General features: G+C 53.5%; 1 protein-coding gene and 1 pseudogene across 1 annotated transcript; one reads left to right on the top strand and one right to left on the bottom strand.

The window, feature by feature from the left end:
• Nucleotides 1–796: 796 nt before the first annotated feature.
• Nucleotides 797–1,528, top strand: LOC123778575 (large ribosomal subunit protein uL6 pseudogene; annotated as a pseudogene).
• Nucleotides 1,529–7,124: 5,596 nt separating this feature from the next.
• Nucleotides 7,125–13,851, bottom strand: CIMIP5 (ciliary microtubule inner protein 5). The gene is made up of 3 exons (XM_045775982.1): nucleotides 13,601–13,851; nucleotides 9,428–9,467; nucleotides 7,125–7,316 (listed from the first exon to the last, which is right to left on the bottom strand). Exons 1-3 carry the CDS (start codon nucleotides 13,849–13,851, stop codon nucleotides 7,125–7,127), a joined length of 483 nt encoding a protein of 160 aa, XP_045631938.1.
• Nucleotides 13,852–25,597: the final 11,746 nt, after the last annotated feature.

Raw genomic sequence — 25,597 nt, forward strand, 5'->3', positions numbered from 1 at the left:
TCACCAGCCGCGTGTTGTTGTGATTTTTGGACTGAGTCCTGCCATCACCCTTACCTAGGGCTCCTGGGCGTCCCTGGGAAGCGGCCATTTGCCTAAGGAGCCTGATAACCTTTTAATAAATAGAGCCTGGGGTTTAGAAACAAAGACCTGGGATGAGATGTGCTGAGTACTTTTGAGGTGTCAGTTGTATCTGCCCTCTTAGGAGACCAGAGCTAGGGTGTGTGTACGTGCGCGTGCGTGTGCGTGCGTGTGTGCGTGCACGCGTGTATGTGTGTGTGCGTGTGTGCTGTATTCTTCTGCTTGGGCTGCTTTAACACAATCCCACAGACTGGGTGGCATAAACAACAGAAATCTATTTTCCTATAGTTTGGGAGACTGGAAATGGAAGGTGCTGGCAAGACTGGTTCCTGGTGAGACCCCTCCCCCCAGCTGTCTTCTCCCTATGTCCTCATGTGGCCTTTTCTCTGTGTGTACACATCCCTGGTCTCTCTCTCTCTTCTTATAAGGACACCAGTCTCCACCCCCATGACCTCAATTACCTCTTTAAAGGTCCTTCCTCCAAATACAGTCACATTGGGCATTAGTGCTTTCACATGCAAATTTGGGGCCGGGGGACATAATTTAGTCCATGATATATATATTCCTAATGCTCTGTATATATCCAAATACATAATATATATAACATGTATCACCCATGCACATGCTGACTCAGAATCTTCCTTTTGACAACCCCCCGGAATTTGAAGGCACACCAGCTTGAGAAGCACTTGCCGCAGAACCTAAGGGGGCTGACGGCTCCCCCTGTGGGACACCTTCATCAATACTGACTCTCTTGGCCAAACGTTTGCTACGTGCATAATGGACCCAGCGAGGTTAAAAGGCCACCCCCTGACATCGACTTAAAATGCAGCTAATCTGCTCTTCGCCACATCTGCTGCGAGAATGAAGCCCATTCTCAGCAATCAGACTGTCGACATGCCAGAAAATGTTGACATCCCTCCGAAGGGACGCACTGTTCACCTGAAGGGCCCCAGAGGAACCCCCTGGAGGGACTTCAACCACATCGATGTAGAAGTCAGCCTCCTTGGAAAGAAAAAGAAGAGGCTCCGAGTTGACAGATGGTGGGGAAACAGAAAAGAACTGGCGACTGTCCGCACTGTCTGTAGTCGGGTACGGAAGGTGATCAAGGGCGGTACACTGGGCTTCCTTGACAAGAGGAGGTCTGTGTACGCTCCCTTCCGCATCAACGTTGTTACCCAGGAGAGTGGTTCTCTTGTCGAAATCCAAAATTTGTTGGGTGAAAAATACAACCGCAGGGTTTGGGTGAGGCCAGGGTGTTGCTTGTTCTGTATCTCAAGGTCAGAATGATGAGTTCATTCTTGAAGGAAATGACATTGAACTTGTATCAAAGTCAGCTGCTTTGATCCAGCAAGCCACAACATTAAAAACAAGGAGATCAGAAAATTTGGGGGGTGGTATCTATGTTTCTGAAAAAGGAAGAGTTCAGCAGCTGTTGCATAAGATCTAAGTTGTCCAGCTACTGGAACAGCAAGATGCTGGATGATTTTTCAGACTTATTTGTGGTGTTTTAAAGATGCAATAAAAGCTGTATTGATTCGGGGGCTTTTTCTTTAAAAAATGCAACTGATCTTTAAAGTGGCAAGTGCAAGAGCGTCTTCTTTATTGTTTGCCACACTGAAGATCCTGTTGCATCGTCTTACAAAAATCGAATGGCCCTGATAGCAGGCCACCCCACGACCACCACGGCCTTTGGAAACAAAAAGGTCAACATAACTTTCCTTTGCGTCACAGCTTTGTGCGCTTGCAAGGTTGCTCGCTATAGTAAATTCAAAATGAGTCTGGGCGAGCCTCCCAGACAGGGTCCCAGGAGACGACAGAATGTTCTGGAACTTTGAGGGTTCTGGAAGTTCTCTGCCAAGAAGAATGTGATGGTGATGGTCCAGTGACAGACCACACAATCGTCCTGTGTTGTTAGCTTAGCTATGATCACCCAGTGTGGAGCAGTGTAAGGATGAGGAAGCAGATATGAGGACGAGTCCCTAAGGAACAGAAGGCTCACTGAAGAACTGCCCTGGGACGGGGGCTGCTGGGCCATGTCCACCACCACAGGAGGCTGCCAGTGCGGCTGCCCAGTGCTCTTGAGGCTGGGGCCTCTGCCACAAGACATCAAGGCCCAGCTGTCCTACAAGGACCTGCATGCCTATGTCTGTGTCCTTCTGGAAGGTTCCTGGGGTGGTGCCTTCTGCCTTCTGAGCCTCCTGGGGCTGCTCCTGCTTGGTAGGAATAGGTCACGTGAGAAGGCGGGGTGTGTGCTCCCTCCAGCTTCATTGTCGGGCTACGTCACCACCAGTGACTTCACAGGACCACACCCTCAGCATGTGGCACAGGGACGCTGCTACCAGGATCTGGGGTGCTTTGGACAGAAGACACGATTTCTGTTTATTACGCCTTACTGGATGGCGGGAATTCCGCAGGGCAAATCTCGTCTAAGCTGTCAGCACTCTGCTGTTCCGGTGTTGAGACTGGGTGTTGAGGGCTGAGGCCCTGGCAGGGGGCGTGGGAGCTTTTTGTCTGAAGTCTGCACGGCTCAGCCCCCATTTCCCATCTCACGTCCCTCAGTGCTGTGGCACTCGGGTCACTCAGATTGCAGGGCTCCCAGGGCTGGAGGGGGGCAGCAGGAAAAGAGAGGACCTGAGTTGCAGGGCCAAGGGCTGGCTCCGGGGACCAAGGCCGCAGGAAGTCTGGCAGAGCCCAGAGCCGGCCACGGCCACGGCCACGGCTGCGTCTGTGATCGTCTCAGGGCAAACGGCACTCCCCGACCTCCATGGCCCGTCTCCCTGACTTCCAAAACGCTCCCCTGCTCTGCGCACGAGGACTCCGCTGCACGTGGCCCTGTCCACCTGAGTTTTGAGGTCTGGGTCTGTCCTCTGAGCAGCTGGGGTTGGAGAGGGAGGAGGGCACGAGCGTGCGGGGCAGCAGGCAGGGAGCAGGACACCCCTGGAAGAGAAGGAGGCGGGGACGTGGGCGCTCGGAGCGCAAGGGGGGAGCACTTCAGCTCTCCCTGGATTCGGGATTGAGTCTCAGGTGGGTCGAGGCGTCATTTCAGGTTTTATGTGCAGAGGGGATCGTACCCAGTGGCCTAAGCGTCCCCCGTGGTTTCGGTAAACTCCGCTAATTCTCAGATGCGAGGATTTGGGTGCTAATACTCCTGCTTTCGCCCGAGCGGCGGGAACCCCGCTGGCCTCCGCTGGGTTAGATTGCCTAGCGGCGGCCGGTTACCACTCGTAGGAAGTGAAATAGGGAAGTAAAGAGCTTTCTTACAAACATCAAAGACTTATCAACAGCAGTAGCGACAACCATAGAAGCATCTAGAAGTGGAGTGCCTGCCGTGTGCCAGGTGTTTCGCTTTCATTATGGCCTCCCACTGATCTGCTGACTCAAGAAGGCTTTTTCCATTTTGTGGTGGTTCCATGTTGGAAGTTCCTGGGCCTTTTTCTCCCCAGCTGCTCTCCCTCTCTTCATCCTGGGTCCACAGGAACAGCGACAGGAGAGCGTGGCTCCAACCAGGGGCCCAGCCTGTCCCTACTCTTCTGGGAGTGCTTCCCGCCTGAGGGACCTCAGTAAGACAGAGCTGTCCTTCTCCAGTGTGGGACAAACCACCACCAGGCCAAAGACAGAAGCTGCCTGCTCTGGGGGTCAGCCGGCTGAGCCGGGGTTGTAGGAAGAGGATTTCTACCTGGCTGTAAGCCTCTCCCTGCACTGGCTGCTTTGCACGAAGCCCCGGATGTGGCTGATGTGGGTGTGGGACTCAGCAAACCTCTGCTGTCTTCCCGGCGTGGCCCTTATGGGCTGCGCGAGATGGGACAAGCCCTTAACTTCCCTAGGCCTCAATTTCATCATTTTAAAATGGGGATAATCATACCCACCTCATAAATTTTCTGAGAGGTACACAGTAGGTGTATAATACATGGCAGTTCCTTATGGAGTGCAAACTAGTGAAGTCTTTTTGGAATTTTTGGGTACTGGCTTTGCTCCTGAAGCTGTGGAGAGAGGGTTGCCCTAGGTAGAGTCAGGTATGGGCCCCGCAGGAAGATGGGGCATCCCAGCCCCATGTCCCTGTTATAAAAGGCAAAGAAAGAATCCCTCAGCCTCACTATGGCTTGTTAGCCCCTGATTCCAGTTCTTCCCGGCCTTGGGCAGTGAGATGCCTCGTCTCCTTGTTTCTAATGCCCCTCTTGCCTTTGCTGGTGCCGACACACAGGCTTGGCGCCCGCTTCTCCTGGCCCAGCCAGCCTCCTCTGTTCTGGTCCCAACGAGACATGACGCAGACACCCCTCAGCCCCGATGTCCTTGGCTCCCAGCGGGTGACGTGGCCAGGATGTGGGGAGGTAGAAGCAGGCATCCTCTGGAGAAGAAGGCAGGTGTGGCAGGGAAGGGAAGGTATGGCCGGCTGGTAGTGAGGAGGGGTCTCCGCGAGGATGCCACGCACAGGTGGGCTGCAGAGTGCAGAAGGAGGCTATTCCTGAGGGCTCTGTGCTCAGGGCTGGTCTCCCGGCAGCTCCCTGGCCTTGGAGCCCTTCCTGGCAGTGTCTGCCCCATGGAGCAGAAACCCCTCCTCTCCCCATCTCCCTGACTTTCCCTCAAGGACCAGCTCGATGGCTCCTTCTGCAGGAGGACTTCCTCCCTGAGCGCCCAAGCGGAGGGATCTGCCCTCTGAACTCCCACAGGCGAGCCTTCTGTCTCTCGGGCTGAGAGCTCCCGATCCCCAGCCCCGCAGTGGGGTCAGACACACAAGCTGCAGCAGCAGCCGGTACCTGCCTCTAGCAGGGCTTGTCCGGGTCCGCATAGGACCGATCTGGGACCCGTGCAGTCAAAGGACTTCATTCGCTTGTGGCTGGAGACCCCGAGCTCAATGCCAGGTGTTGTTTCAAGCCACGTACAGAAAACTGTTGCCCAGAGCTACTCATGGGATTAGTTAGATCCTCTGCATCGTTGCTGGGATTATCACTCAGCCAGTATTTGCCTTCTGACCCTCCTGCCGTGGGCGAAGTATGCTTTTGTGCCCTAGGGAGGCTGGGGTTGGCCATGGGACTTGCTTGGCTAAGAAAAGGCTAGCGGAAGTGTGCTTGCAGAAGCTTTGCATGGCTTGGTTTGGCTCTTGGGCTCTGGTGCTGTGCCAAGAGAACGTGCCCCAGGAAGCTGTTGGTCCAGGGTAACGAGAGACATACGGACAGACTTGGACTCAACCTGAAGCGTGGAGCCAAGCCCATGCAGACCGTGTGCAAGAAGTGGCATGGTGTGTCACACGGCGTGACAGCGGCCCACTAAGCCTCATGCATGCTTGCACGCCCACAGATAGAGCGCTGAGCTGGTGACAGCCTGGGAATCAGTCTCTCCGCCCCCATTTTACAGCTGTGAAGACTGAGGCCCAGAGAGGAGAATTTGGTTTGGTAAGTCCGGCGTGAGTCTGGCTCTTCACTAGCTGTGGGACCCTGGCCGGATTGAATGAAGTCTTTGGCTTAGCCTTCAAATCTCTCAAATGGTGACACTAACCCTTACAAGAGACCATTCAGGTAACGGCCGAGCACAGAGTCAGTGCTCAGTAGTCACATTGTCTGTAGGTGGCTGTGCTCCTGGGGAGTGGCAGAACCCACACCTGTCCCTGGGCCTCCTGCCCTCGCTCCAGGCACAGGCAGAGAAGCTCTGGATGATTCCCTCCAGTCTGCATGGGCGCCACCAGCTGCCTCTGCATTTAACCTCGATTTTTCCTACCTCCTGGGAGTTCTCAGAATATCTCTTGCTTCTACCCTCTCTCTCAAATGCAAATAAGACCCCATTGGGATCCCAGGTGCCCTGCTCCCCTTTCCTGCAGCGGCTGGGCTCAAGCCCAGGCCCCTTCGTGTCCTCCCCAGAGCACAGAGCGCGTGGAGTGGGTCTGGGTCACAGGTTCCTGGGGCTGCCGGCAGGGCCTTAGCTTGGGCTCTGCAGGTGGTCTCCTCCCGGCTTGGCTTCGGCCTCACCGTGACCACCCAGAACATCACACGGTAATAAAGGAGATAGAGAGACTGACCCGAGGGCTGACTTCCCAGCAGCCCTTGTGTGAGGACCCACATCTTCCCTGCATCGTTCACCAGGGTGCTACTCTCCCTCCCAAGAGAGAGGCGTCCTCTGCAAACACACCTCATACCACGGCCCAGGCCCTGCTCTGAACAGTTGCACGTGGTAACCCATTTCATCTCCACGACAGTCTTCTAGAATCAGTACTTTTATTACTTCTGTATGTGGTAAGCAGGAAAATGGCCCACCAAAGACATCCACGTCCTAATCCCTGGGGCCTGTTCTGTGTTACCTTACATGCAGAAGGGATTTTGCAGACGTGGTTAAACTGAGAACTGTGAGATGGAGAAATTCTCCTGGATGTCTTAAAAGATGGAGGGAGGCAGAGGGAGAAAGAGAGAGAGAGAGGTCTGGAGATTAGAGATGCTACCATTCTGCTTTTGGTGATGAGGGAGCCACGGGCTAAGGAATGTGGGCAGCCTCTCTCTGGAAGTTGGAAAAGGCGAGGAATCCGGTGCCTTTAGCCTCCAGAAAGAAACGCAGCCCTCGCACACCTTGATTTCAGTCCGGTGAGACCCACTTTGGATTTCTGACCTCTGGCGCTGTAAGATAGGACGTATGTGCTGTTTTAACCCCTCGGTGTGTGGCCATTTGTGATGGCAGCAATGGGAAACCAATATACCATGTTACGGGGGTGGGGAAATGGAGGCACAGAGGGTTCGAACAACCCGCCCAACGTCACATAGCCGCTCAGAGTCAGGAGCAGGATTGGGACCCAGGCCTTCAGCTCGTGACCACAAATGCAGGGCTGCCTCTCACGGACCCCAAGAGGGAGTCCCCAGCCCTGCCAGGTCCAGGACCGTGGGCAAGCTCCTGGCGTCCTTCTAATCTCATGAGTGGAAACGGGCCAGTGCGGCCCTCGGGAAGGTTGTGCGGGGCCCGGAGAGAAGGAAAGGCTGGCTGACGTGTGTGGGCCGTGGACTGGGGCCACAGGGCCCGCTCAGCCCACAGCCTCCCCGTGCCACCCCTGCACCCACCTCTTCCTCCTACACGGGCTGCAGCTCGGCTTCCAGCTTCTTCTTCCGGACTCCGTCCACAAAGAAGAAGTCCATGCCGATGAGGGTTTGCCCCAGGGGCGTGTCCACCCTGCTGCCCACGACCCGGTTCGCGGAGTTGGGGACTGTGTCGGAAAAGAGAGGCACGTAGTCCGGCAACTTCACTGGCTCCTTCTTGTTGCCCTGAGGAGAGGGGACAGTTCGTGTCACAAGCTGCACGGAACAAGGGAGAGGCGTGCACGTGGCCGGGCCCTTTGCAGGGAAGGGAGCGGGGAGCAGGGAGCCGGTGGCCTCGGCAGGCAGCACCCCTCCGGCTGCCTCCTTCCCAGTTTGGCCGTGGGACCCCAGAGTGACTCGAGGTCTAACACACACATGCAGAAACGCTCCCAAATCTTACCCTCCGGTCCACGAGCCTCCACGACGTGAACAAGTGTGTGCAGCCCCACCCAGGTCGGAAAATGCCGCGGACCCGGTCAGACCCCAGTCACGGTCCCCACCCCTGAGGCCACCCGCGCTCCATCTCTAACTCCTGGGTTGAGCTCTGTCTCGGTAAGACCGTGGCCCCTTTCTCTCAGGAACGTGGTTTCGAGGTTCGTGCACGTTTTCATGTGGCTGCAGCATCTTTGCTGTCCTTGCTGCGGGGACCCCCTCATGAGGCTTGTGCGAACCTTCCACGTTATTCACCCATCCTGCCAAGGGGTAGCGTTTGGGTTTGTTCCCGGTTTGGGGGTCCGAACGTTTGCGCACGTGTTTCTGGTGACTTCTGTGGCTGGAAGGTGACTGAGTGAGTCGGTGCATGAACTGAGAATAATCTGATGACCCTCGTGTCGGGTTCACTCAGGGGCTGCCCTGAGTCAAACAGAGGTTACAGGACCAACCAGCGACGTAACGGGATCCTCGATTTCCCCTGGGAAATTCCAGCCCGAGGTGGCCCCACACCTTTGGGCGTGATGCAGGCGTCGGGGGTCAGGTTGCTAATCCCTAGCCCTTGGCAGGGAGACTGTAAGCTGGAAGCCCGGACTCGGAGGAGCTCAGGTCTCAGGAACAACATCTCCCACCCCAGGGCGGGCGGACGGCAAGCCCACAGGCTGGGAAGGCGGACGTCAAACCCTCCCCTAAATCTGGCGAAGGCGTGGCCACTGCCTTGGATGGCTGGGCTCGCTGCTCATTTGCCAGGTTGGTTCTTTGACCATCCTTACAGCCACATTCAGCCAACATTTGGTCATTTATCCAACTTTAACTGAGTGCTAAATGTTAATTAGGTGCTGGGGGGTAGGGCACGGCTGGTGGGTGGGGTACAGCGATGAGGCTGGCTTTGTCCTTTCTCTTAGGGAGCCCACAGCCTGGTGAAATCAATGGTTGAAACACGACAGGCTGTATCAAAGCAGTGGGTTGGATACGCTGGCAAGCAAAGAACAGACGGATCTGATCGAGCCTGCTCAGGAAGGAGAGATTTCTAGAAGGAGGAACTTGATGATGAGAAAGAGTCCACCAGACTGACAAGGTGGGAAGGGCATTTCAGGCAAGGGAACAGCATGCACAAAGCCGTGGCTAAAATAGTGTGTGGGTCAGTGCGGGGAGGCAGGCAAGGTTCGAGCATGGGAAGCACTGTGAACCACCTTGAAAACTGCCGATGTATTGAAGGATTTTAAGTGGGGGGGAGAGAGGGTCAGTTTTGTGGTTGAGGAAAGTTACCCTGGTAGCAATGTGGAGGACGGATGGGCGGTGGTGATATTAGAAGCAGGGAATTCGTTTACAAAATATGTTCACTCACTTAAGCATTTGCCTTCGGCTCAGGTCATGATCCCAGGGTCCTGGCATCAGCCCCACATCGGGCTCCCTGCTCAGCGGGGAGCCTGCTTCTCCCTTTCCCTCTGCCTGCCACTCCCCCTGCTTGCGCACTCTCTCTCTGTGTCAAATAATTAAATAAATAATCTTTAAAAAAAACCAACAAAATATGTTCACCCAAGCTCATCTCCATATGGGGCACACACATATCCCTCACTACACATTGCTGATGTCCTCACCCGGGGGAAAGCATTTCAGAAGCAGTCACCTATCATTTCCAGTTGGTTCCTCTTAATAAAATCTAGAAACACTGGAGAAAACTAATACCTAAATGCTCTAAGCATTTTCTTGCCCCCAGACCCTGAATTTCTTTGAAACAAGACAGTATATTTTTTTGTCTCTGTCCAGTCCAGCATCCAGCACACAGTAGGTCCTCCGTAAACACTAGACGAATGAGCAGACCTTCCCGGTGCAAGAGCGCATGGCAGGAACGTCGTTGGTCTTACCAGGGGGTCATAGTCTTTCAGGAAACTCCAGTGCTGAGCCCTGGAAAGGAAAACACGTGGGCAGTGTCATAGCTTCCCGTGACATTTTTTTTTTACGAGTGGCTCTCCCTGTGTCAGGTGAACGAGTCGAGGCTGCTGATGCGTTTATTACATCACGCGGGAACTAAAATATTCAAGTGAAGCAAACACCCCAAACCAACCAAGTATTTATGGTGTGGCCTCGACACCGAGCAAATATTTCAGTCATTAGTGATGTTTCCCGGAGTGGGATGTGTGGCGCCTGGGGGGGGTCCTGTGATGGGGAAGGCAGGGGTGCGAGCCCACGGCTTGCCTCTGCGTTTTCAGAGCCACGTGGGAGCCCTGAAGTACTTTGTGAAGAAAAACCCCACTTTTTTTGTGGCCTCCCAGTGTGTGCAGCAGAGGAAGGGGGGGCAGGGCAGGAGACCGGGACAGTGCTGCTAATTTAATTTTTATTTTAATCTGTTTTTAAGAAGTTGAACGATTCTGTAAGACTTATAATAAAAACAGGCTTCTCTGCCTCAGTCCTCACCGCCCCCGAACCCCACAGCCTCTGGTCGCGTTTCTAGTCCTTTTGCTGTTTCTTTGGGCCCATCAGGTCATATTCTGGAATAATAAATCTAGGTTGCCATTTCTTGAGTTTTTGAAACTGTAAACGTATCTGTGGGCTTCCTGGGAGACCATGAGTTAGCTTTCTTGCCCCTTTTCCCTTCCCTCATTTCTTGCAAAATTATCGTATTACAGATTTTGGCTGAACTGATGTATTGTCTATATCCTTACGATTCTCTAAATACTGTTGGCAACGATCTAGGATCATGGGATCCCTGTTCCTTCCATGGACAACTTGGAATTTTTTTCTAGAGTTTATAATCACATTTTTCCCTGGTTTTCTTAGCTTTCTGTATACAGATCACTGATTCCAAACTCTCCAGCAAAATTGTAAAGCCCCCTCCCTGTATGATCTTGACACAGTCAAATGCAACAGGTAATCCACCACCTCGTTCACGTTTGTTCTTTAGAGGCCGCTGTCTGGGAGCCCGGGTCGCCCTGCTCCCACGAGGGCTGCTGCCCAGGACCCGCTGCTGCCGTCCTGACCTCCCCTGGGGGGTTCCCTCTTTAAGGGTCCCAGGCCTTCCTTTCTTGTTTACTGTCCTGTCGTGAAGCACATCCTGCAGTGTCTGTGTGTACGTGCATTACTTTGGTTCTAGAAAATTCTCAGACACTTTCCCCTCCAATATTTCATCCCTCTCAGCCTCCCCTTGGGGAGCTCTGTTGAAAGGTATGTTGGATCTTCTTGCTCTGTTCTCTAGGGTTCTAATTCTTCTTCTATGTGTTCCCCCTCCTTGTCTTTCCGAGTAATTATGACAAATTGGAATTTATGAATTCTCACTTCAGTTGTGTTTTGTATTTCAATGTTACAGATTTTTTTTTTTTCTAGAGGTTGTTTTTGGTTCTTTTCCAAGCTGCCTCATTGTTCCATGTTCAGACTTTGGACTTCCCTGTCTTCAGCCTACTCTCCTGGGACGTTGGGAACTCCCCACCTGACCCTTCCTAGGGGCCCTGTTCCCTCATCTGCTTCCCCCCTGTAGTTGACCCTCGCTTCCCCCCCGCCCTCTCATCTCCTCCCGTCCACCATCACCCCCTGTCCTGTCACGCGGGAGCCATGTTTCAATAGCTTTGGTTGTGAATTAACAGAAAGCAGGACCTTGACCTCAGGGCCACACTAAGACAATAGGAGCAAGAGCCATCCCGGTAGGAGGGGGAACGCCGGGTCCCTGTCCTTGCTCTGCTTCTGCCTGCTTTGCTGGCTGTCTGGCCCTGAGCAAGGTCACCGTGTTCTTGGGCCCCCGGTTTGTCTGTCTAGAAAAACTCCAGGAGGACGGTTTATGGAGCACATCTCAGGTGCTCTAAGACTTAAGATACAGACCTGATTTCAAAGACTTGGGACCAAGAAGAATGTCAAGTGATCTCCTTAAAACTTTTTAAAATATCAAGTACATGCCCAAAAGGTAATATGTTGGGTAAGATACAGCATTAAAATGGATTTCACTAGTTTCTTGTTACATTTTTTTTTAAGGCTGCTACAAGAATATGGAAAATTTCGTATGTGGCTCATGTATTTTTGTTGGGAGCGCCGCTCTGGATTTCCCTAAACTCTTTCCTCTTGGGGTCTGTGACCCCTTTCTTCTCTAGCAGCTTCTCTCAGTCTCCTGGCTACTTGCTGACGCCATGTGCTGCGACCTCATCTCTTGGGACACATGACGCCCTTCCCTGGGGAGCTCGTCACGTCAGCGTTCTGTGTGTTCTTTCTCCCTTGGGAGCAGATCCGCGTGTCATAAGTTTCACCCTCGCGGAGGGTATGGCCCAGTGGTTTCCAGCATAGTCAGAGTCGTGCACCATCACCGCTCTTGTTATCACCCCAAAGAGAAACCCCCTGTCCCTTAGCGGTCACTCCCATTCTCCCTCCCCTCGACGCCTGGCCCCTCTCTGCTTTTCGTCCCTGTGGGCCCAGCGCCCCGCTCCTGACTACTGCCACTCAGCTGCCGCCCTGGCGGCCACCTGCATGTGTTTCAGCCTTTAACCCCCACCCAGCTCTCGGCATCTTCACCCCGGAGCTGCCCCCCCACTAATGACCAGGCTGGAGGTGTGGCCCCCTAACGCCTCCTCCCCGCGCCACACCCACTCAGCTCCCCAGTCCCCCTGCGCTCTCACCGACACCCGGAGTCTGTTCAGACTGGCCCCCACCAGACGGCCCTGTCCTCATAAATGTCCCCCGCACCCCACCACCTCCCCGCACACCCCACACCCCACATATACACTCCACACTCTGCACACACCCCACACCACACCCCCCCACATGTACACACACATAATCCCCCCCACACTCACCATGCACATATCATCCACACCCAGCACACACACACCCCCCATACCACACATAGCCTATATATACACCCCCCACACCCTGCACACATACACACCCCCCACGCATACCCCCCACACCACACATCCCCCGCACCCAGCACACAAACACACACACGCCCAGCACACATACACCCCCCCACGCACACCACACACACCACACAGACACTGCACACACCACACACCACACATATACACCCCCCAGACCCACACCCTCCACATGTACACACACACCCTATACTCCCATCCCCCATACACACCACACACACACTCCACACACCCCCACCCCTGCCCCATATCCCTCGTACACACACACACCGCACATGAACACACACATAATTCCCCCCACACTCACCGTGCACATACCATCCACACACACACACCCCACCACATACACACCGCACACATTCTCACTCCAGTCCATCAGCGAGTCTCGGAATTCTTCCGTATAAACATTCCTTGGGTTTTTCCACAGATCTTTGGCTAGATCACGTCACGCTCTTCCTGAAAACCCTTGATGGCGTCTCATTACATTTAAAAATACGACCTCTTACAGTGTATGAGCTGTTCCTCCTGCTTCTTATTTGAGGCTCCCGTCCCCTCACTGAGGCCTCAGCCCCATGGACAGTCTTTGTTTTGTTTTGTTTTTAAATACACCGAACTCTTCTCGGCCCCTTCTCAGACTTCAGGTCTCAGCCTCAATGCTGTCTCCCCGGAGAGGCCTCTGTAAAAAGAAGGCGCCCACCCTCCCCTCACTCCGTGACACTCGTCACCTGTACGTCCTCGTCTCTCTGCTTGCTTTTTGGCTGCCCTGTCCTGAGACTGGAGGCTCCCAGGAGCCAGGGCTGTCTTGTCCCTCATGGCAGCCTGACAGGACGGCTCTCCTAGGAACGTCTGGATTGAATGAATGCATAAAGGGATGTCTCTCCCCTGGGTCAGAGGGCCAGGGCGTCCGTCCCCCGCAGTGCTGCCACGACTTCCTGGCGGCCCACGGTGGTCTATCCCCAGAGCTCCAGAGGGAGGGATTGTTCCAAAGGCAGATGGGACCCCAGAGTGAATGTGGTGGGTCACCTGGCCCCTGAGCACCTCTCCCTCCCACCCTCTAGGCTCCAGTCTGGCCCAGAGCACTTTTCCATCAACACCATTTGCCTGACTTACTCCTCCTCAGGGTCTCTCTTCTTCCAGAAGCTTCCTAGACCCTGAGTTAGCCTGGGGGTCAGGCAGGGCACTCACCAGCGCTGTTGGCCCCTCCTCTCGGCCTCCAAGAGCTCCCTCCACAGCTGATCCTGCTGCACACCATCAGTTCCCAGGGCCAACCGCTCTGCTTCTGCGGCCCGGGGGGCTTGGCGGCTGCCGGCGAGACCCCTGCCCGCCCCAGGGCCACTCCGGGCAGTGGAGGAGTCTAAGGCTGACAGCCTGGTTGAGGGCAGCCGGTACCCAGCTGATGTGGTTCTCCGGAACCCAGGAGTGGGGTGGCTCCCCATTGGGTCCGTGTGTGTGTGTGTGTGTGTGTGTGTGTGTGTGTGACAGAGAGACAGAGACAGAGAAATAGAGATTTTGAGAGACAGAGGGAGAGACAGAGAGAGAGAGAGAGGCACCTGCCTGAGCTCGGACCTCTCCTGGGACACCCCCCCCCCCAGGAGAGGCTGTGCAGGGGTCCTCCTCACTGGCCCTCTAGACCCCAAGCTCAGAATGGCTGATGCAGGCCGGGGAGACCACTTGAGCCTAGCTGTGTTTTGAGCTGCTGTCTGTGTTGACTGTTGCCCAGGGGATGGGGCAGCTCCCCAGTGTGTGTGCGACATCTGAACCCCGGGGGTGGGGTGGAGAGAGTTTCTGCGTCTCTGCCAGGCCCAGCTCATCTGCCCCTCAGCTCTGCCCCCTGGGCCCCTGGCTGGAGACCTCAAAACAGCATAGGGGAGGGGGTGAGGGACCGAAGCCCTGACTTCTGGGGCAGTAAGAAAAGACCCTGGCTCCTAGACAGAATGTGGGGGGTTGGGGCCCGGCCTCCAATGGCCACATGACCTTGATCAGCCCCTGCCCCTCCTGGGGCCTGTGAACTGACAGTAGTCATCCTTTCAGCGACCTGTGGATGCGGGGCTCCCAGGAGAAGGTGGATGGAAGGCTTTGAGGCCCTAGAGCGGACGCCAGTGTGGCAGTCCTCTTCCCCGCTGGCGAGGTTCCGAGCGGGCCGGCGAGATCAGTGACACCGTGTGGTAGAACCCGTTCTGTCCGCATCACACCGGAGGGTTTACAAAGCACCACCCCTCATCTCGCTGAACCCTCTGGGTCCTCTAAGACAGGTATTTCCAACCCCATTCTACATAGCAGGGAACTGAGGCCCTCACCAGCGGGATTAAGTGACTGTCCAAGGTCCCTCGGTTACTCGCTGAGGCTTGGCCTTGACTTTAGATCCTCTGAAGGAAACAAGGAGAACCAGAGGGTGGGGATTCGTATTCTGAGCCTTTGGCTGCGAGATTCTGCTCTGACCCAGTGTGGCCCAAGTCGCTCTGCAGCCCCAGGCCCCTCCTTGATCTCTGCTTGGCTCAGCTGACGTCCTCAGACGGCCTTCCCTCGTGGCTTCTGCCCCCAGCACTCCACCCACCCTCCTCCCCCCGCTCCTGACTCCCTGTGTGTGGGCAGATGCACGGCTCTTCCCTTGAAACTCTCCTGTGGGCCGATCCAGCTGGGCGCAGTGTCCCCTCTCTGCACAGCTGGGGAATGGACACCCGGGCAGCACAGCGCAAAGCCATACTCCCCAGAGGTACGCCCGGCGCCCCGGGGTGTGGGGACGAGTTCCGCCAACGCACCTGAGCTCGCACTGGATTCTGCTTTCAAGCAAGAGGTGCCAAGGAGTGAAGAGGAGAAGAGGATTTGCCAGGTGGAAAAATTGGGGCAAGGACAAAAAGCGTGGACGTGGGAGGGAGCGCCGGTATCAGGGACTGTGGGGGGAGAAGTGAGGTCTGAGGCCAGCAGGTGGGGCCCTGGCCACAGGCCTGGCCAGAGCTCTGCCTGCAGTTAGTGCACAAGGGAAAGAACGAGAAGCCTCAGGAAAGAACAAGAGGCAGGAAGTACCGCTCCCTGGCCCGGGTGAGCAGTGGGGAAGCCCACACTGGCTTTAGGCGGAGGGCTGGAGCAGAGATGGGGTGACAGCCGCCAGCACTTGCCTGAGGAGGGGACTGAGTGACGTGACCTTCTGGGACAGCATCAATTCAAAAGCAGAGGCTGTGGGGCGGCGAGGCTGTCTCTCCTCTCTCCTATGGTCTTCCTCCAGAGCTGGGACAGGCAGGCTGGCATTCTGTGCCCTTGACGTTTTCCCAGTAAAGATGAACTGGGTGAATGCCCGGGGGCCCAGAAGCAGGCTGCCATGGTGGTTATTCTCTCTTCCTTGGCTGTGCCCCCAGCACAGCCAAGACAGGTCCCTACGTTGCTGAGGGGTGGCAGCTCTGACCTCCTCAAGCCTCTGGGAGAGGTCCCATGAGTGTGTGTGTATAGAGGGCAGTGCCTGCTGCATGGGGACGCCTCTTGTAAGGTCAACTGCAGGCTGAGGCATGGAGCAGCCTGGAACAGCCTGGAACAGCCATGGGGTTTGCTCAGACTCCTTGGCCTGGGTCCCCTGGCCACATGCTCCAGAGACAAGGAATGGGACCAAAAAGGGCCAGCGGGGGCATCCAGGATGACCGAGTGCTTGATGTATGTGGAGGCTGAACATTTCTGTAGGGGTCGGTCTTTAATTTAGAAGCCATTTCAGACTGGCATATGGTAGAGGGATAGATAGAAATGTGACAAAGCAAATACAACAAAATGTTAATTATAGAATCTAGGCCATGGGTATATGGGTGTTCACTGTACCCTTCTTTCAACGTTTCTATATGTTTAATTTCACAATAAAATGTTGGGAGGAAAAAGACTCCACCTGCCAGTCCAGCTTGAACACTTCTGTTTCTTCAGTCACTGACCTGAAAAAGTGTCCAGATCCACTCTGGGTGGGTCTCCCTAAGACCAGCCTGGGGGACCCCCGCCCCCCAAAGGGAATCAGGACACTGGGTTGCAGTCCCAGCTCTGCCAGTGACTTGCTGGGTGTCCTTGAGCAAGTCATTGCCCCTGCCACACCTCACACCTTGTTATGTAACTTTATATACAAGCCTCCGGGACAGGACAAAAATCCCTGGATTTAGGGGTTGCTGGAACTGTGTTTTAATGGATTTCTCTCAACCCCAAGAAGGACCTTAACGTAGGTTCTGGTAGAACTCTACAGCCTGGGCTCTGGGGCTCCACTGGACCAGGTGGCTGCAACCTGGGAGAATTCTCCAAGCTGAGTGAGGCTCCGCCCCGTGGGGCAGGTGTGGGTGGGGCTTGCTCGAAGAGCCCCTCCTACTTCCTGTTGTACCCCACCCCCTCCCCAGGTGGCCGGCGGAGGGCGGGTCCCTAGCTGGAGCTCCCAGGCAGGGCAGGGCCAAGGAGCCGCAGGGCGCTGGTGGAGCTGGTTGCCGAGCAGAGTTGGGGGTCAGCAGAAATGGGGGTCAGCAGACGAGAGGCAGGGATGGGGTGCAGGGAGAGGCAGGGCTCCAGGAAGGCAGGGGCTGCGCTGGGGGAAGTATTTGCCTGCCTAGTTTAGGCTTCCCCCCTGTCCCCTAGACCTTCCCTTCCCGGATGAAAATTTTGGCTTAACACCAACCTCCGTTTCCCCCACGCACACATCCTAAAGGCTTTATAAAAGGTGGTGAAAGCCAACGGATTCAGGGCCACCGTTCACACCTTTCCAGCTGCTCCCACCAAGTCCCCAGAAAGTTCTGAGATGATGAGAACAGCAGCATTCGAGGTAATTTATGTGTGGAGAAATCCACACCCCCTTGTCATCCCAGCCATTTTCACTTAAACAGTCAATTTTGATCTTACCGTTTGTGAGTTCTTTGCTGTCAATTTACCCACCATTTTGTACTCAGCTTTAAAAAATTTAACCTCAGAAACATCTTTTCATGTGTTTCTTCATAATCTTTACACTTCTCACTTTAATCAGTTTCTCAGAATTGGCGTGTCGTGATATACTTAGCCGTTTTCCCTGTTTGGGGCATTTACTTTGTTTCCGGATTTAGCATTAGCTCTGATGGATATCTTTGTGCCTCTTTCTGTTGCATTGTTTCAACAGGACCTGTTCCCAGAACGGGATGACTGAGTCAGAGGATGCGGACATTTTCATGACATGTGGCATACAGAGCACGCCGTCCAGCCAGGCACGAGTGCACCGGCTGTGCTGGCCGCCACCGCAACCAGAAGCTGTGTGTCAGGGTCTCTGAGACCATCCCCCAGCTGACGATTTGCTAGGAGGACTCCCAGGACTCAGCCTGCGGTTGTGCTCATGGCTCTGATTTGGCCAAAGGAAATGAAGCAAAATCAGGAAAGAGAAAAGGCACATGAGACGAAGCCCAGAGGACACCAGGCACAAGCTTCTACACTGTCTCCCATGGGGTCACACAGGGCAGGCGGGCTCCCCAGCAGCGAGGTGTGACGACACGTGCGGAAAGTTGTCGGCCAGGTAGGCTCGCTATTTATTTATTTATTAAGATGTATTCATTTATTTGAAAGAGAGTGAGCACTCGAACAGGGGGAGGGGCAGAGGGAGAGGGAGGGAGAGAATCTCAAGCAGACTCCATGCCGAGTGTGGAGCCCCATGCAGGGCTCGATCCCACGGCTCCAGATCATGACCTGAGCTGAAACCAAGAGTCAGACGCTCAACCAACTGAGCCACCCAGGTGCCCTGACCAGGTAGGCTCTTTGGAGACTCAGTGCCCAGGGCTTTCGCGGGGGGCAAGTCATGTAGGCACTTCTGTGTAGCATGTCCCCAAATCCCAGAGTCCCAGACGGAAAGCCACTACTCGGCCTGAATCGTATCGTAGCACAGTTCAGGCATAGGGAGCCATTCTCATCAGGGAATGGAGGGAACCCTCCGGAAATCTAGGTTCCCAGAGCCCGGTGAAGGCCTTGCTGAGGAGAGTGGTCGGAGGCACGCTCTGTTAACTACTTTTCATTTGCGATTGCGCTTGCAATGTTCCCCGCGTTCCCCACGAGCATCCTTGATCATTTTCAGCAATTAGACGCTCTGCATTTTCGATACCAGTCTAGGCTCTGGGGATCATTTAAATATTCCCTGATAGATAATTACATTAGAAATAATAATTGTGGGGCGCCTGGGTGGCACAGCGGTTAAGCGTCTGCCTTCGGCTCAGGGCGTGATCCTGGCGTTCTGGGATCGAGCCCCACATCAGGCTCCTCCGCTAGGAGCCTGCTTCTTCCTCTCCCACTCCCCCTGCCTGTGTTCCCTCTCTCGCTGGCTGTCTCTCTCTCTGTCAAATAAATAAATAAAATCTTAAAAAGAAAAAAAAAGAAATAATAATTGTATAGCACTTCAGGGGTGAGAGTGCTTGCGTTTCTCACTGAAGTATGACAGCCTCGTGAGGGATGGTTGGTGCTATCTGCATTTGGTGCAGAGCCTGGGTGCTCAGAAAACCACGTCTCCCACTGGTTCCATGGGCAGGAAGTGGGGTGCCAGGACCGGAACCCCTGCTGACCGCCATTTCTGGTCTCCGCCTAAATTAGTATTTGCAGAGGGAAAGCATCCCACATAAACAGTTTGAGCTTGGCTCTCCAAAATGTAAGCTCAGTGGTTTACATTCTGAAGACCCTGGATCCCTGGGAGTTGGAGGCATTTTAAGCACCGGAAAAAAATTCTGGGGGCATCGTCTTTATTTGCTATATTCTGGAACTTCCCGCTAATGGGCACCTGAATGCTTTTCAGGAGAAAGCTGTTGAATCGGGGGGTGGTTGCAATGCACATGCGGGGCAGCAGGGGGCAGCCTGTAGCTGCGCATCCTCCATCCGCTCTAAACTGTGATTCGCTCCTGTCCGCTGAGAGAAGCCAGGCGTCCTGAAGGTTTGAGGCACTCTGGAAATGAGTGTAATGTCCGGAGGTGACCATGAAGGGACTCAGCAGTGGGCTGGGGGTAAACCGGGGCTTGACAAAGAGCTCTGAGTTAGCAGTGGCTCTGGGCAGGGGTGATGCCCCAAATGGTTGGCAACAGGTAGAGCCCAGGCAGCAGCCAGCCAGGAGGGACTGGAGGCCAGCAGCCACAGCGCAAGAGTGCAGGACCGAGACGTGAGAGGTGGGAAGTGGGGGGCGGGAGGGGGATTGGGGGCAGCTATTTACCAGTTGGTATGAAGGAATCTGGATATTTAGAAACTGAACCAGTGCTTACAGGCTGATGATTAGCCCGGATGAGGTCTGTAGGGGCCGAAGCAATGGTGTCAAGATCCCTTCAGCCCAGGCGCTGTGGTTTTAGTGGTTCATAGGATTGGTAATTATGAGAACATGAGCTTTTTGCAAACCAAGGGGATATGTTACACTATTACATTCTCACAGCAGATCAGGCTGCCTTGCCCTTGGCTTTCTGAGCCCCCATGATTTGCCCACCCCCGCTGACCCACAGAGGTCCGCGCCCCCGGGAGCCTGCTCTGGCAGACCTCACTCTTGCGCCAGGCTCCCCCGAGTTCCTCCAGCTGCTCGCATAGCGGTGGTCTCCCAGGGGAGAGGCTGGGGGCCGGGCTGGAGCGGGCGGCAGCTGGGCAGGCTGGGGTGTGGAGGGGAGCACCGGGCCGGGTACAGAGCATGGGATTTGTGTTGGGCAGACCTCCGTCCCAGCTCCAGCCCCATCCCCTGGGGGACCGTGGGTGAGCCCCTTTGCCTGTCTTCCACCCTGACCTGGCCATGCTGGTGAGAACAGGCTGGGAAGGTGGAGGTGAGTGGCCTCCAACTCGGGGGTGCAGTGCACGTCCATGCTGAGTGTGTTCACCCTCAGTCAGGTTCTTCCAGGGAGAATCAGGTCTAGAATGTGGGAGTGCCCGAGGAGGGAGGGACCGAGGATTAAAGTCCAGCAAAGGACAGTGACCCCCAGCAGCTTGTCTCCCAAGAGCAAGTTCACTGGACTCTGTAGACTGGGTAAGGCCAATCGTCCTCCCCATGTGCCTTGTCCAGTTACTGGAAGACCTGCATAGAATCAAAAGTCCGAGCAAGAAGAATTCTTCTGTCCTGACTGCCGTGCTGGCGCATTGGTCTTTTTGTGCCTTTGGTCTTAAGCTGGGAAATCGACTCTTCTAGGGTCTGAGTCTGCCAGACTCGAGCTTACACCATCAGCTCTCGTGGGCCTCCGGCCTGCCAGCTGCACTTGTGGGGACTTGTCAGCCTCTGTGACCCCATGGGCCAACTCCTTATGACAGATCTATCTCTGTCTGTCCTTCTGTCTACCTAGCCAACTCTGCGTATCCATATCTGTGCCTTCTTTTTCTTTAGAGAACCTGAGTAATACAGATGGGTCTTATTTTCTCTATTTTATGGATGAGGAAACTAAGTCCAGAGAGTTGAGATGGGGGGTGGGAACTCAGAGTCCCATGAGCACAGGCTGGACCGTCTGAAGCTGGCCGCCATCTTGTCAGGTTGTATCATGCCTGGGCGCAGCTGGACCTGCGGGGAACACACAGGCCTGGGCTCAGGAGATAGGGATCCCCCCTTCTTCGTCACAGGAACCTGTAGGACAAGTAGTTAATCAGCACTACCCTGAAGATATAGTCACCAGATGTACCTAATGAAATCCCTAACATATAGAACAAAGACAGGCACCCCAATGTTTACAACAGCAATGTCTACAATAGCCGAACTATGGAAAGAGCCCAGATGTCCATCAACAGATGAATGGGTAAAGAGAATGTGACACACACACACATACACACACACACACAAACACACACACACACACGCACATACACACTGGACTATTACTCAGCCATCAAAAGGAATGAAATCTTGGTATTTGCAACAACGTGGATGGAACTAGAGGGTATTAAGTTAAATAAGTCAATCAGAGAAAGACAGTTACCATATGATCTCACTCATTTGTGGCATTTAAGAAACAAGACAGATGAACATAGGGGAAGGGAAGGAAAAATTAAATAAGATGAAAACAGAGGAGGCAAACCATAAGAGTCTTAATTATAGGGAACAAACTGAGGGTTGCTGGAGGGTAGGGGGATGGGGTAACTGGGCGATGGGCATTAAGGGGGGCACTTGATGGGGTGAGCACTGGGTGTTGTATGCAACTGATGAATCACTAAATTCTACCCCCGAAGCTAATAATACAGTAAATGTTAATTAAATTGAATTTAAATAATTAAAAAAAAGAATAAAGACTTTTTTTTATATTGCAAGCCTCTTGAGATGGAATCGCCCCTGGGGACCCAGATGTAGCAGCAACAGTAGTTTTTCCAACATGACTTCATGGGCCTGCAGTCAGTGGCGCCCACTTTCTCAGGAGACCCCTGCCCCAAATTTTGCCCTTAAAAACCCTCACTCGCCACCCATCCGGGAGTTCAGGACTTTAGAGCATTAGCTTGTATTCTCCTCGGTGGGGCCATACCAACACGTAGCCCATCATTCCTCACTGCAAAAGCTCGGTGTGGGTTTTTGGGGGCTTGCTGCACATCGGGTGAGTGGATTCTCTTTCGGCTCAGTTGTGTACCTACGTGTTGGCCACTGTGCTCCGGCTGTTGGCCAGATTCTGGGTCTGCCTCTGTGGCCTCCTGGTGAAATGCCTGAGCCCTACAGCTTGGAAGCATGAGGAGCAGAGGCCCAAGGGCCACAGTGAGCCATCACCTCCCAGGACTAGGGGTGAGGGCTGGGGAAGAGGGCAGGACTCACAGGTATCCCCATTCTGCATTTTCAAAGCAGGAGGGAAATAGATAGGAGCCCGGATGTCTGTATCTCAGAGCTAGTGGGGGGTGGGGTGGGCACTGGGACAGGTGCAGCCTGCTTGACAGGTGAAGGGACACGGCCCTTCCCGACCCTGGTGTTAAGTCTGAGCTGGGTGATTTCATGCTGTTGTCTCAGTTGCGTTCACCCCATGCTGTGGATGAGAAGGCAGAGGTTCAGAGGATGCAGGAACTTTAGAGCTCCAAAACCAAAGTGGGCAGAAGAATATTTTATCTACTGATGGAACTTTTACCATTCCTTGCTGATTATTTTGCCAATATTAGCCTTGTTTTGATTCCTGTAAAGGCCAACAGCTGCTTCAGACACGTTGGTTCTACAAACTGGTGCAGAATCTGTAAATCAGGAGGGGTCCTCGGGGGACCACAACCCCAGCTGGGACCTGGGGACGCCCCTTAAAGTGTCACAGGTGTGCAGTGGAAGAAAGATGTTTGTTCCGAGTTCCCAACACTAGCGGCGTGTTTGAATTATGGGCCCCTCCCTGTTAGGGGGCTTAGTGCCTCCTGGGAAGGAGAATGTATTTGCATTTGCATCTTGTAAATTTCCCGGGCTCAAGTGCCCCAGACCAGGGTGCGCCTGCATTTTGCATTAGGGCTGGAATTCACGGACTGGCTTTCTATGCAGAAAGGTGGCAAAATATGGTGGTTAAGAGCAAGCACTTAGGGGTCAGACGTGGATCGGAACGCTAGCTCTTGCCCTCACCGGCACTCAGATGCTGAGAGTAGCTTTGTGTATGTGTAGCTGTGGGGACACAACTCCTTCGTGGGGCGGGCTGGGTCTAAATCCCCTTCGGCTTCTTTATAGTTTCCTCGCTAAGCTTGTCCCACTCCCTGGGAAGAAGGTGGTAATAATAGCAGTCACCCCAGAGGGTTATGGTGACACAAAATGTCACAAATTCTGTGTAAAGTTCTTAGCAAACTGCCTGGGGGCTGGAAAGAGCAATGCAGGCCAGTCTGGTTGTGACTGTGTTGTAGCCTGCCAGGTAGAGCGCCAGATAGAGCTACCCACCACGAACATTCCCGCGGTCCCGGCGCTGAGCATATGTGGCTCACAGAGGCCAGGGAGTGCGCCCACCATGAACTCAAGGCCATCTCGGAAAGGAGCCTTGTGCTGGGCGATTCTAGGAAAAGTGTTAGTCATTTTTGCAGCTGCACCGTGGCCTTGCCTGGGTTTCTTTGTTTCCTTTGTTCTGGTGGCTTCATCTGCATCCCGTTGGAAAACTTGTTTATCTCGGATTGCCTGCCAGCAGGGCTCATTTTCACTTGCTCAGGAGACTATGCAGATCTCAGCTATCAAAGACTTGGGTTTCATTTAAGCCAACGTGTGATCGCTGTTCCCAAGTCGACACCAAAACAAGACTCTCCCGCAGCCTTGGGACTGCACCTGTGTCCCACCTGTGCTCTCCCTCCGCCACGCCGGCCCCACCTGACGTCTGCACACCGCTCGACCCGGGAACACTCTCACCTGTGCGTGGCTCATTCTCGTCATTCAGTCTCAGCTCAAAAATCATTCCTTTCATGACCTCCTCATAACGAGCTCCCGCCCAGCTCTCTGGCCGTCCCCGTCTCCACTGTCATCTTTCACTTTTCACTGCCAAGCTGTTTTGTTCATTGTTGTTTCCCTCCCTGGAGACAGGACACCACGGATGGATCTCCGGCTACAATGGTGCCTTCTTGTACCAGGTGCCTAGGAAACAGGTGTGGAAGGATGCAAGGAGGCAGGAATACGCCCGCACAAGATCCTTTCCTGTTTGGTCCATAGGATTCTAAGGGGTTGGAAGGGGTGCTTGAGGTCACGGGGTCCAGCATCCCTCTGGAGGCAGCGGCTCCTTCTGCAGCATTCTCAGCTTGACTCTTTTGGGCCACTTCCATTCCAGAGAGCTCCACACCTTATGACGGGCCCTGTGCCTTTCTCAGAAATGCCCTTCCTGGAGAGGGACTGAGCTTCACTCATGGGTCTCGGTTCTGCCCCCTAGAACTGCTGAGAGCAAGACTCACCATGACCCTCTGAGTAGGGGAGGATGGCCCTCACACCTCTTCTCTAAGATGAGCCCCCAGTCTCTGGACATTCCTTCCACAACATGGTTTCTAGGTGCCCCACTTTCCTCTCTTTATATCGAAGACCTGAAAAAGTTCAGGGATGTCCTTTAGTACCCCTGATATTATTTGTGATGTGTTCTGCAGGTGCACAGTTTTGGGGTACATAGGGAGATCTGTAGGTTTCATCAGCTTCTCAAAGGCCCTCGACCTCAGAGTGGTCCAGAAGCTTCCAGAAGCCCTGCTGTGTCTACCCTGTCTCTCCATAGTGCACTGTGGGTGTGTTTCTCCTTGATAATGGCCACCCACTCTAGGCAGCACTTTCTCTTCTAATGACTCCCTTTGGCCAGTTCCCGGAGTCCTCACAACACTGTTTCTCCAGTGTGTCTGATTCTGTTTCCATGAGTGAGGAAAGAGGGCCCCCAAAGGGTGGGCTTTTATCTGTTTTGAGGCTGTGTTGTTAGATGGGTCACGCTCAAGACTGTTAGACCGTTCTGGTGTGCTTTTCATCATTAGATGGTAAGTTTGCTGTCTTAGGAAGCACATGGTCTCTTTTTTCCCTCCTGTTAATATAACTATGCTCATTTCCTTTTGATAAATATTTGCCTGCAATTTCTCTCTCCATCCGTTTATTTTAAATGTGAGTACTTATGTTTTAGGTGTATCCTATAAACAGCATAAGGCTGTCCTAAAGCAAAAACCCAGTCTGACAGATTCTGCCTTTTAACAACCAAGTTTAGTTCATTTTTATTGTAATTATTGATACTTTGATTTTTTCTACAATCTTATTTCCTACTTTCTGTTTACTCTGCTTTTTAAAATTCCCGTTACTTCTATTATTTTGAAATAAACTCTACTCTTCTTTAGCTCTTGAAAATTGCCTATTTTTTAGTGGTTGTCCTTAATGTATGTATTTAACTCAGTTTATAAAGGTCTGCCATTTTCCTAGCCTCCACCCAAACATTTGGTATAAAATACACACATTTTAGAATGTTTTCACTGTAATCACTTACCAATTTTTTCATGTTATTTTTGTGTGATATTTGAGTTCCAGCTTGTTTTTATTACCCCTCAAATTAATTATAACTGTTTTGTTTGGTCAGTACTGGTTCTGCTTTTCTGGCATATTTATTACCTTCTTTGCTCATTTCCATCCTTCTTCTGGGTTCAATTTTCTTCTTTTTGAAGTAGTTCTTTTGGTGTTTCCTTTACTGAAGATCTTTTGGTAAATTCGTTAGTTTCTATTTGTCTGTAAACATCTGAATTCTTTCCATCACCCTTCAGTGATGGTTTCACTAGGCATACAGTCGTATTTTGACAGGTTTTCTTAGCACTTTGAGGATAACATGCCGTTGTCTTCTGGTTTCTGCTGGCTGCCCGTGA

This window comes from Ursus americanus, chromosome 7 (assembly GCF_024610735.1).
Source record: "Ursus americanus isolate L20-20 chromosome 7, mUrsAme1.1.p, whole genome shotgun sequence".
In the NCBI taxonomy this organism is placed as follows: domain Eukaryota; kingdom Metazoa; phylum Chordata; class Mammalia; order Carnivora; family Ursidae; genus Ursus; species Ursus americanus.

Coding starts and splice junctions, on each gene's coding strand:
- CIMIP5 (XM_045775982.1), bottom strand. CDS start 13,851: ATGGGGAGCCACCCCACTCCTGGGTTCCGGAGAACCACATCAGCTGGG. Junction 9,468..13,600: donor AGGAGGGGCCAACAGCGCTG/GTGAGTGCCCTG, acceptor TTTCCTTTCCAG/GGCTCAGCACTGGAGTTTCC. Junction 7,317..9,427: donor TGAAAGACTATGACCCCCTG/GTAAGACCAACG, acceptor CCCTCTCCTCAG/GGCAACAAGAAGGAGCCAGT.